This window comes from Durotheca rogersii, assembly GCF_024521655.1.
Source record: "Durotheca rogersii strain YMJ 92031201 chromosome Unknown GGS23scaffold_5, whole genome shotgun sequence".
NCBI classification, from domain to species: domain Eukaryota; kingdom Fungi; phylum Ascomycota; class Sordariomycetes; order Xylariales; family Xylariaceae; genus Durotheca; species Durotheca rogersii.
Genome location: NW_026251236.1, coordinates 1975164 through 1987192, shown reverse-complemented (window position 1 = coordinate 1987192; position 12029 = coordinate 1975164). Strand labels below are relative to the sequence as shown.

General features: G+C 55.7%; 2 protein-coding genes across 2 annotated transcripts; both read left to right on the top strand.

Annotated features, from left to right (window-relative positions):
- Window positions 1-3565: 3565 nt before the first annotated feature.
- On the top strand, window positions 3566-5668 carry GGS23DRAFT_559384 (uncharacterized protein; the record flags this gene model as incomplete). The annotated part of the gene is made up of 1 exon (XM_051515816.1): window positions 3566-5668. A coding segment is annotated over exon 1 (233 nt), but the record flags the coding sequence as incomplete, so codon positions are not given.
- Window positions 5669-6915: 1247 nt separating this feature from the next.
- On the top strand, window positions 6916-10247 carry GGS23DRAFT_428788 (uncharacterized protein). The gene is made up of 4 exons (XM_051513832.1): window positions 6916-7979; window positions 8030-8167; window positions 8221-8924; window positions 8992-10247. The coding sequence occupies exons 1-4, from the start codon at window positions 7300-7302 to the stop codon at window positions 9600-9602; spliced, it is 2133 nt and encodes a 710-aa protein (XP_051374184.1). The 5' UTR covers window positions 6916-7299; the 3' UTR covers window positions 9603-10247.
- The last annotated feature ends 1782 nt before the right edge of the window (window positions 10248-12029 follow it).

The window sequence follows — 12029 nt, the reverse complement described above, 5'->3', positions numbered from 1 at the left end:
TCTCGAGACGTTAGGCCCTCACCCTGGGGCACGGCGCGCGGCAGTGAGGGCGTCTTGCGGATTGCGGAGAAGTTCGTCTGCTACGTTGTATCGGTGTAGGTATGTATAGGCATCGCTTTAACGACGGAATCGGGGACGGCAGGTGGACGAAGCAACCCGCATCGGGCGTTGAAACCGTCGATGCCTCAGCGCGTATATAAGTAGCCCGACAATCTGCCTATTTTTATCTTGCGGCAAATGTTGCCTACCTATTGCAGGCAAACGCGGGGGAAGAGGATCTGCGGCGATGCCCTTTCGGGCAAGCAACTTACAAGCAACGGCCCCCGGCGCGTCGCATCATGGCCCACGGGTAAGCTGGGAGCTATGCTTATGCAAGCGCTGGCACGGCTGCGGTCTGCTCTGCTTTGCTCAGCACAAATATACCTAGGTAGGTACGCGATCTCAGCCAGCCGGGGACACCATTGCGGCGGACAGGCCTCAGGGATTCTTTGCTGGTGGGATGTTTCGTTTCTCTTCAAACCGACGGGAATCTGGCGATCGAGATGCTAATTATACAGCTCAGGCCAGGCCACCAGCCAGATTTCGTAATCGGCGCCACCGCTCGCATGATAATGGGGTCTCTCTTACGTGGGGGCGGTTGGAAAAAAGAGAGGGAAAAAAAAGGGCAAGGGGGCCGCGGTGTCCACCTACAATAGGCATCTTGCCATTCGTCGACACGGCCGTCACCCCGCTGATACCCAATACCGACACATCGCGGGAAAGCTATTAGGTTATGTGCATCGGGTGGTTGGTGTAAGTGGTGCAGAGAGAGGCATGTGTGGGTGGGTATGCGAATGCGACCCAAGTTCGCCGACGCCGAATCCGCTCAGGCATGAACTGGATGGACGGATGGATGGACGTCTCCCTCTCAGCAAGCTCGGGACGGTTTGCGCAGGTAGAGAGATAAAAACAGAAGCGGGCGAGGTGACGAGGAAAGGCTCTAGCGGTACCCCGTTGCCAGAGAACCTGAAGCACCGTCCATCGTCCGTCGGCCCCCCCTTCGTGGCTGAGGCTGTCTCTGATTAGGGAGGATGGACGGAAGCGAGCGAGCGAAGGCGCCCAAGACTCGACCGAGTTCATGGGCGGCGCGGGCGTCACAGCTACACAGCATGTGACTTTACGTGCTCAGCAGAACGGATGCGGATGCGCGCTTACGCCGGGGCCAAGCTCAGGTACCTACGATACCTACCTACCTAAAGACGTGCGCGCACGCCCAGCCTGGACATCTTCTCTCCTCCCCCCCCCCCGGTAATGCGCGCCTTGGTGGTGATCGATGGCTTTGCATTCGGGATAGGCTGGAGATAGGTAAGGTAAGATACCCAATGGGTAGACGGACTGGACTGCAGCATAACCTTATGCAGAAAGACGATTGATACCCGAGAGTCAACAATTTCCGATCCCTCGGCTACCTGCTTACCTACGCCGAGCGCACCTCGTCCTCGTGGGGGCCGTTTTCTCTCTGGCTTTTGTTTCTTCTTCTTCTTCTTCCTCTCCTGCTTCTTCGTTGATTTGCATAGGCATGGGACGTGATATTCGGCATCTCGCCGCGCGTCGGCCCCCCCTGTCGTGGGAGAGGCGACTGGCTGCGAGGTATCATGCGCCGCCGAGTCGCGTTCTGGTGAGAGAGGGAGAGGTGTAGGCGGCATATCCTTTTTTAGCCTCCCCTTCGCGCGGTGTGGCACTATCCAACCTGTTATCCAACCTGTTGCATTGTCGAGGTAGGTAAATGTTTGCGATGCCCACTGCCCTTCACTGCCCTACAGCTCTGCGCCCTCCACCCACCACTACCACACATTACCTACCACATAACCACGGTGCAAATGCTCATGTACCTAGGCGCCCACCATCGATCCAGGACGCAGCATAGGCCGAATACCGTGCGATACTTTGCGAGGAGAAGCCCGCGCCCACCCTCACATCTTCGCGGGGGCTGCGGCGAAGCGTCTCAGATATCGACGTCCTGCGCAGAGAGCAGGCAGTATAGTATGATGTATATTGAGAGCAAATTTGGCCAGCTGGTGCTCCGCGCGAGTTTGGCCCGTAGAGAGCTGGAAGCGGAAGTTCCCGAATCCCCGTAGGGGAAGACGGCGATGCAGCGGATTCCCAAGCCAAACAAGCTGGGCCCATCGCCGCGATCCATCCCGTCGGAACTCGACTAGACTAGGCTCTAACTGCTAGTCAGGAACGCGTTGGTTCTGGGCCGCTGTCTCAGAGTTTCTTTGTGCAATGCGCGTGATCAAACGTTTCAGTTGCTTTTTTAACAGAGCGAGCCTCTCGACTGACTGACGTCGAAGAAGCGTGCAGGGGGAGAAGAAATAAACAGGCAGAAAGATACACAGCGGGAAGAGGACGGGCTATCCCTGTCACAGCCACGTTCCCCTCACTTGCGCTCCCACGCCCTCCCTCTTCAACTCATCAGGAGGCACATATGCATATACCGAACTAACATGCCTACTCACACATCAGGTCGGTCGTGACCTAGGTTAGGTACCTAGGTAGGTACGTAGTAGGAGGTAGGTGGGCATGGTTGGTGCCTTTCGGGCGGTACCTAATGTATCTAACACGCCTACATGCCACCTTGGGTAGGAGGGAGCACGGAGCCCGTACAGCGGACGGGCGACGACAAAGTACCTAACCTACCTAACCTATACCTACGCGCAACCCACCATAGAGGAGGTAGAGGAGGTAGGCAGTTAGTATCACCGTAGACTGCAGCACCCGCAGCGGCAGGTTCTGGGGGTGGGCATCGCATTTCCGGTCCCAGAGGGCGGGAGGGGTAGCATCGTCGACCGCAACGGGCGACCAACCCAACCTCAGGGTGGTATTCGCCCAAGCTGCGCTGTATGTAGATCGACGTTGAGGTCGTCGAATTGTTGCCCATGCTCAGCCACCCCGTCCCCGTGCTGCAAGACATCGCGTACATAGGTCTGTGCCAGAAAACGCCCCCAAAAAAAATGCAGAGGACGCCCGAGCCGGTGCCAGCGCCAATCATCGCAGGTGGTCACAGATGCCAATATTACCATGTCGGCGCATCGCTACGCGGTATGGGGTGGTTCACATGTACTTTGTACCTCCGGAGAGGCGACCCGACGCGCCGGTATGCAGGTACATCTACCAGCTGCGAGACGATCCTGGCAAAGTGCGAAATGTGATCTCCATCCGCGCCATCAACACGCCCGCTGTCTCTCGCGCCCGCTCTCACCCCTCAACCACCGCCAACCTGCTCGAACTCGGCCTCGCAAACACCACACCACGCCCCCGCCCCACGGCTAATCTGCCTGCCTCCCTACGCATATCTCTCTCTGTCTATGCCGGCATCTTATGCGCACCCGTGCCGCGAGCTCGCCTTCTCTTCTCGCATCGTCAGGAGGCGCGTGAGCACCACCACGGTCGTACCCATTCACCGCCCCGTCGACTAAGTAAGCGAGTAGCAGCCACCTGACGGCCTCACCTCCCCCTCCCCTCTCCACCCGTCGAGGCCGAATGAGGCACGCTGCCTACCAGGAGACCGAGGCTAGGACCTCCCCTCCCCTCTCTCCCCCCCCCCCCTCCGGTCCAGCCACAGTGAACCTCTTCGGCACCGATCCCCTTCCTGTCCTATGTGTCACCCTTGCCGCGCCCGCAGCGCCGGGTCTTGGATTTTCCCTCGGGTTTCTCGCCAGAGGTCTGCCCATAGACGTGACGGGTTACGCAGTACCGTCAGGCGTCTATCGCCACCAGCTCTTCGTAGCCCGTTAGCATGAGACAGTCTGGTTCCATGAGGACGGTCTCGCAGAGGAGTGAAAGGGCTCTCGTGCGGCTCCACCGCCGCCACTTCCTCAGTCACTCAGGATCCGTCTTGCTCGAATTCGATCCACGTCCCGATCCCCAAATTTGCGCTCATCATCAGAGAAATCCGTCTTGGCGTTAGCGCTGGCCGCGTCTTTGATGGATCTCTTTCGTCGGCGTCGAGCAATATCTGACGGTCTGGTCGCAGAGATGCAAATCTGATCGTGCCGTCCTCACGTCCCTGGCGGGGAGGGGGGGGAGAAGGTCAGGGGCCCTGGTCGTCGCCCAGCCAGCCCCCCCTGATGAAACCACGGGCTGATATCCTTGTCGCAGAGCCCTCCCACGCCAGAAGCGTGCTCCGTTCTGTTCCCACCGTACCTCCCTACCGTACACCAGACAGACAGACAGGCTGGCCAGCAAACATTCTAGTGTCTAGGTGAGAAAGGTATTCTAGATTCCGGGCACCGTCCAACGTTTCCAAGCTCCCCGACGGGGGATCTCTTTCCAAACCCTTCCTTACATAACCCCTGTCGATTCCCATTCTAATGTCGAAATCGCTCTCTCCGGGACCGTCTCCACCCGTCATATTCCCCATTTTGCAACTCTTCTCTCTCCCTGTGTGTGTCTCTCTCGCTCTCGCTCGCTCTCGCTCTCCTGCGGCGGCTCCTCATTGGGAGCTCGCCCTCTCTCGAGAGACCGTGTTGTTGCTACCTCACACTACCTGGCCTTACCTGACCTTCACGCACCGTTGCACCAGGCCCCACACGATTTCTTGTAGGTAACACATTATCAGCCTACGGCTCATTCGGCGCAGATTCCCACAACCCCCCATCGGCGCTCGGATGGGCCCTTCGAGGTTCGACCAGCCAACGCGCCTCCCGTTGTCTTGTTTGTCTTTCGCGGCGGCCCCCGCGGATCTTGCTCGAGCTGTTGTGTGCCTGTAGTCTTGTGTACCTTTCCTCTCTGCCCGTCCCGTCTGCCCGCTTGCTGCCCGCCCTCTCTTGCTCCCTGTGCGTCTAGTTCGCTCAACCCCAAGTCGGTAGTGGTGAATAGCAACCGTTCGTCGAGACCAGCCTGTCTGGAGATCACCTCGGTATCGGCATACGCCCGTTCCCGATAACCTCGATTTCTCGAACGTCTAGGGTTCTATTAATGGAAGCTTCAGGTTGAGTGTATAGTATATCGTGTTCTATTTTTTATCGCGGGGAATGTTTGGCACAATTCCCCCTCTATCGATGCTAGCCCGCGATGCTAAGAAACCTCGAAACGCGAACATTAACGGGTTGCTCTATTATGTACATGCCTGCTCTGTCTGTATGAGGTACATGCATTGTACTGGTCGTCGGCAAGGAAGATCTTATAGGATCTCCCCTTGACTCCCTGTCGCCACCGCCAGGGTCAGGCATCACAAATCGATACCCCTTGCTCGCGGCCTGGCCCACATTATTTGCAGGCTTACTTCGCTACCGATTCGGATGTGATCCTCCCAGTGCCCTCTGGAAGTATCTACGTACACAGGCACACACGCGCTCTCTCTCTTTCCCTCATTCTCTCTCTCTCTCTCGCCGTCTTCCTCTCTCTCTGGTCTTGGGCTCCCTGGCCCCAAGTTCCCTTGAGGCCATCCCCCGCAGACGTCGAGAGCCACACCCTCCTAGAAGCGTCGATCTTCCTATTGGCGTAAACCTCCACTAGTCTCAACAACGGTCATGCGTTCACTCGCGAAGTCTACGCTGAGCTAATGTGATAAAAAGCCAATTACGAGCTCCCAGACGTCCCAGCCGAGATGTTCTGTCGTCTTCCCTATCTTGTCTCTTCTCCGAGAGAGAAGGGGGGGGGGAGCGTGTGGGAGTGAGTGAAGGGGGCGAGTGGGTGAGAGGAGAGAGAGACGGAGCTCTCTGTCTACCACTTCTACTACCAATGTTACCACTGCTACGGTGCCGAACCTGAGCTCTACCTACATTTTCACCATGGGGTAAATTTCAAGAACTTGAGGCAGCCGTGGCGGTGTCTACGGGTTTGAAGAAGAAATAGAAGAGGCTTCGCTGCCCTAAAATCTCCCCTCGTTTCATTTTATATGGGCCACAAAATCCGTCGAGCTAGGAGAGCTTCGAAGCTGGTTTTCTAAATCGGATTCCAACCCATGCCCTACCTACTACGTAGTAACAGTCTAGCGGCTGTCTTCCCGCAGTAACTGCTCTTTGTGTTGACGTTTCCGGTTGGGGCCTTCGACGGCAAGGGTCCGTCTGTTGGCCCTTGGGCAGGCCACCATAACACGGCATTAGCCATTCAGCCGAGAAACCCAATGGTCACGGCCCACTCGATATAGACGTTGCTACATCTACTATCATCCATGACAGGCAGGGTGTGTGGCTCAGCAGCTACTTACCATGCTGGGGGATTTTCCTATCACCACACCCGGCCCGTCAAGCGTGCGGGTTTCTGTCTCGTCGTCGAAGCCTTAAAACGTACATCCGGTCCTTTCCCAATATCTCTACCGTATCTGGCCAGGTACCGTCCCAGGCTGACCCAATCCTCGCGCGAGCACCCTTCTTCTCTCGCCCGTGCAGGCCCTTGTGCTCTCCTCGGACCCCCCTGGACATTTCTCCGTAAGGATGAGAAGTACCATTCGGTATTAATCCCACCTCTGCCATCCTGAGGAGCAGGGGTTTCTTCGAAGGTGCCTCGTTGCGACCACGAACGACCTCCAAAGCCCAATACATACATAACGCAAGGCCTGCCAGTGTCTAGACGTTTTGAGGCGGCCGACCCCACCAGAGCATCATTCGAGGATCCTCGATTTATATACACAGACTCGTCCCAGATTTTAGGGAAAGGGTTTTTTTTTTAAAAGATAACTCTTTTCTCCCTTCTCAGCATACACGTGGTGGCGTCATCTCTATATCCTACAACCTCCCTTGCCGTACAGCTCAGTTGGCAACCACCAGACTCGACAACAGGTTTGTATACCACTACAGCTTCCTGTTGCCTCATGCTCTTTTACGACGACTCGATATATACCCCGAAGTACTGGTTACTGAAAAGCGACGACTGCCCTGTGGGCTTCGAGAACGGACATCAACATATCTCTACGACCAACCTTGAAGGATACGGGTCAACAGTTAAACATACCAGAACATAACGCCGACAGTCATCTCGTAGCTATATGGAAAGCATGCTCGATTGCTCCCGGCACTAAATCCAAGCACTTGGAAACTACCGATTACTACTATTACGTTAGGCTGCGCCGATACCGAAGTCTTGAGCTGTATTCTCTCGTCTACTCCTGGGAGCTGGAAACGCTGCTGACCCAAGGGTCGGAGAAAATCTTGTTTTTTTTTCGCTGTCATCGGTGATACTTCGTTCAATCTTGCCCGCGAAAAGACGCTCTTTGGGGCTGGTCTTGAACAACCGGCTTACTTCGGCAAGCATCCTCTAGACCTTCCTGAATCATACCATCCCCCCCCCCCGACATCCAACCCTACAACATTTCCAATGCTCGTTACCAGGCATCTCAATACGGAGCAAAACCACTGGTCCAGTAAATTTGAGACCGCGTTCCCCAAGCCCACAAGCCCACGCATGTCGAGCTACGACGGTCATCTGTCGACACAGCCCGACTGGCAGGGGCAATACTCGTTTCTGCCGCCAGGGGAGAACAGTATCTTCGCGCAGTCCTTCCAGCAAGTTTCGGGATCCAACAGCAGCAATGAAGTAGCCTCCCAGAGGCGCTCCTCGAGTGCGCACAACAGAACTCTAGAGAGCGCAAACCAGACAACACAGAGCAGTCTGAGCCCGCCTATGGGTCACCATCGGGCGTTGGATCCCCTGGGTCTACGACAGCCAAAGGCCGAATCTCCTGGGCAGGAGCCGTCCGATGTACAGGGCCCGAGTTACGCTGTCAAGGCAGAGACTGCCCACGTGGAGTCACTCGCTTCTACTGATATCCAAGGGCATCCGCTTGGGACAAGTACGGCAGGGTCAGGGCCTTCGTCAGGGCAGGGGCAAGAGACGACCTCAAGCACGGCCGGAAACGAAGAGACCGGCGTAGGAAAAGATGAAGAGGACGAGGTACTAGAAGACGACGAAATGGGGGAGGCAGAGGGAGAGACGTCCGCACAACCGCAGACCGCAGCTGAGCGTACCGCAGCTCGGAGGAAAATGAAACGTTTTAGGTAGGAGACGACGACCCGATTCCAGGGGGAGCCATATTAACAGTAGGCAGGCTTACCCACCAGCAAACGCGATTCTTGATGAGCGAGTTTGCGAAGCAACCCCATCCCGATGCTGCGCATCGAGAGCGGCTCTCTAGAGAGATCCCGGGCTTGAGTCCTAGACAGGTTCAGGTCTGGTTTCAAAACAGGTAATACCTCCCGAAGTTATCTCGTTTTGGGACGATATCTAAACGCTTCGTAGGAGAGCCAAGATCAAGAGGCTTACAGCCGATGACCGAGATCGCATGATCAAGATGCGCGCCGTGCCAGATGACTTTGACAATGTCCAGGCATTGCATTCCCCATACGGCGCGGTCCACGGAGTGGGAGCCCCCATTACTCCTCCTGTCGACTTCGGCACTTCTTCGTACACGGATCATATCATGCGACCATTGATGGTAGACACCATGCGGAGAGGGGATAGCGACGATCATATATCCTCCAGCAGCCTGAGTCCCGCGTTCGGGGGCATTAGCTTCACACCCTCGGGCACGATGGGCAGCTCCGATCTTCTCTCTCCGCTGTCATCGCCGCCCTCAAACGACCGGGGGTATTACTCGAGCCACTTGACTGGCCCCCTCGGGGGTCCTCATAGGACCTCGAACCCGTTTGCGAGGCAAAGCAGCCTCGATTCTGGGGTCCAGATGCATTCGCAAAATAGACAGCATATCCGCCCCTTGCAACCCCTTCAACTCCGGGAGACGATAGCACGGTCGCGGCCAGAAAGCTTGCAATCACCTTTGCGCTCGAGCATGTCGTGGAAAGGGGATTCTATAGATTACACTACATATCCCGGCGCAGGCGGCAGCCCTGCCATGGGTGCAGGGCACCGATCTATGTACCAGCCGGAGCAGATGGGAAGCAATTCTGGTAGTTCGCTAGGCTACGATTCCGGCTCTTATACCTGTAAGGCGTTCCTCTTTCCCCTCTCTCCTCCTCTCCTCTAAGTTAGTTACTCATTTTTTTTTTACAGCTTCAGGTGTCCAGTCCTCTCCACCCAACATCAACTATTCGAGTTTGCAGCAGCCTTCGCAAAATCGATCACGCCTTCGGGCAGCTTCTGCAAATCTCCCACTCGGCCTCGACCTACGACACCAATACCGACCAATGTCTTCTAGCCATAGCCTCCAGTCTCCCAGCCATTCTTCCACTCCCCGAAGCACTGCCACGGCCCCTTACGGACCGTCATCTTCGTACACTACTAGTTTTCCGACCACCCCGCTAACGGCACCCATCGATTTCCCGCTTTCCAGGGCATCGGGGATCAACAGAAGTTCGGTTCAAGAGTATCCGATTCCCCAGATGAGCGCGCCCATCGCGGCTCCCCAGGACTTCACCCAAGCATTACACAGCAACATGGGCGGTTCGAACACTCGGACGCCTATGAGGGACAGTTTTAGCAGCAGCCCCTTGGGCATGAACCAGGGACAGGGGTCTAGCGAAAGGAGCGACGACTACTCGCAAGAGGGGCTGGGTGCGTCCGGCTCGAACATGAAGCGTAAGCGGAGCTCGTTCGGCCTCTCGCAGGGCGGCCACAACCCCGCGTCCGGTCAAACATCTCAGCCTTACGGACACGCGGCTTAAGAAGATGATTTCGAGCGTGTACTGGTGGCCAAGGGCTCATTAGTCACTAAGAAAATTCCCACGGTGACGAAGTCGAAGAGGCTATGCGATTTTCCCCATTCAACCCTAGGCCCCCTCTTGGAAAAAAAAAACAATACCCAAGTTTTGCTTCTTCTTCCTCTTCTCCTCCCCCTTCTTCTTCTGCCTTTCCTGGTTATTTTTAGAGTACCATGTGCTACTGTATATATTTTATTCCATTCCACCCCATTCTACCCCATTCTACCCCATTTTAGTTTTACTTTTTATTCTTCTCTGTTTACTTGTTACATTGCATTTGTCGGTGTGGATGTGTGTGTGACCAGGCTTTGGGAGTGTCGAGCGTTTTGATATTGCGGCGATTTGGCGGGTACAGACTGTTTTATTTTGTTTTATTTTACGACTTCAGAAAAGAACATATACATACATACTGGGAGGAGGGCATGGCAGACACGACGACGGAACTGAAGGAAAAGGAGGGATCAAGAGATGGCATATTCTGACGTATTTTCTATCGCTTCGCCAGCGACCCCCGTTTACCTCTCGACTACATGTATATAGAAGAAACCACCTAGTCAAACTGAGGCAGATTATCACCTGTAATTCGAGCTTCGAGCCCCATCATTATCACGAATCTGCACAGTAAAACGAGCTCGTGAAGTTCTCCGAAATTCGTGCGGCGGCTGCTCCCGTCGCCCCCTCTGCCTCTCTGTCTCTGGACCTCTCTCGGGGTATGCCCAGACGATAGCACAGCCAGTCGGATTACTACATGCTTTACCTACGCAAATACCTCACGGGCCTCTTATTTGAGGATTGGTGCCGATCTGCATTCCAAATCGAAGTCTAGTCTCTGCGAGACCCCATGGGTCCGTATGTTGAGGCTCACGAGTAGTAAGGCACGAGCTCACTGCTGATGCGCATCGTTGACTAAGACGGCTCAACGAGAAGGGCAGGATACACTTACCGAAGCAAAGCGTCCCGCCGGCTTACTACTACTGCTACAGTATACCAACCGTGAGCCGGCGTGTCTTTTCTCTGCCTTACCGGACCAGGTCGTAGCAGCGAGAAGAGGCCTCTGCCCCTAAAATCGGAATGTAACGCCGATAGATGGTAAATCTCATTTGGGAGAGATCTCGTTCCACTCAGAATTTCCCGAACACGTTTTAGCAATTAACAAAGACGGCCCTCCCTGCTCGAGCGACGCTCGATGCGACATTGTAGACGCGCGAAGACCCAATGCCATCCTCCTCTCTGCCCCTTTTGCCAGCATCCTCCCCTCGCGCGCCCTCTCCGGGTCGGCGGGTTCTGTTCACCCAAGAACAGGCAGCACCTCGTCGGCACGGGGGGTGGGCAAGGGGCGGGAGTTGAGCAAGGGAGGAGAGGAGGGCGGGGGGAGGGCAAGGGGGCAAAGAAAGGGTATACATGCGTGCGCGTGCGTGCGTGCGTGCGTGCGTATGTAGGTATGTGTATGTGCGATGATGGGGAACTCCTTCATTCAGTCCAGTCAGCTAGAAACTCAGGCCTCTGGGGTCTCTCTACCGCCTAATCTCCCCCCGGGTTGAACAGCCAGGGCGGGCGGTAAAGGGGAACAGAAGGATCCAGTTACATAAACAAACAAACAAGACAGGGAAAAGGCGGTTCGTAGCAACTCGGCCGCTGAGAGAAGTCCAAATCGGGTCGAGATCGGAAAATCTTGACCTCTATCGTGTTTCCTTGCCTCTAGAGCGCGTGCTAAGTCTAGGGGCATCTATCTCGTCGAGAGAGAAGGAAAAAACAAACCCGATTTCGAAAAGAAGTACATACAGGTATATAGGTATGGATATGGATGGGTACGGGTACGGGTATCAGTATGGGTATAGAGCATAGGCATGTACAATACACACATGGCATGCAAGTTACTGTAGCGAAACGCGCGGTACCGATTCGAAAAGCCACCAACTCCCGTTGCATGGGTGCACCTTGGATCCTCCCCCCTCCCTCTCCCCTTTTGAGGGGGGGGAGAGGGAGAGGGAGGGGGGAGCCCAATAGAGGTTGAAGGAGACTTCAGAGCTGACAACTGCATGATGGGTTGCACGAGGACGCAGCCTGCATACTAAAGGGATGGGTTTTTTTTTATGACGGCTGCTGCGTCCGGTGCGACCCTCCCACCGCCTACGGGTACACGAGAGAGGTAGAGAGACACACACGGAGAGAGAAGGGGGGGGGGGGGGGGGGGAGGAAGAGAGACTCTCAGTGGAACTCTGTCGGGAACTGGATCTTGGTGTGTGGAAGAACAGCATAAGGACGGACTACCATATGCTGTGCCAGATACCACGACATGGCGACTGGTTCAGATCTCGGGGCAGCGGGAGGAACTCACTCGCTCTCGGGGGGTGCTCTCATTCATTCATTCATCCATCCATTCATCCCCCG

Excerpts from the sequence above, each read along its gene's own strand:
- GGS23DRAFT_428788 (XM_051513832.1), top strand. The coding sequence starts at position 7,300 with ATGCTCGTTACCAGGCATCTCAATACGGAGCAAAACCACTGGTCCAGT. Across the intron at positions 7,980-8,029 it reads AGGAAAATGAAACGTTTTAG|GCTTACCCACCAGCAAACGC; the intron begins GTAGGAGACGAC and ends AACAGTAGGCAG. Across the intron at positions 8,925-8,991 it reads CGATTCCGGCTCTTATACCT|CTTCAGGTGTCCAGTCCTCT; the intron begins GTAAGGCGTTCC and ends TTTTTTTTACAG.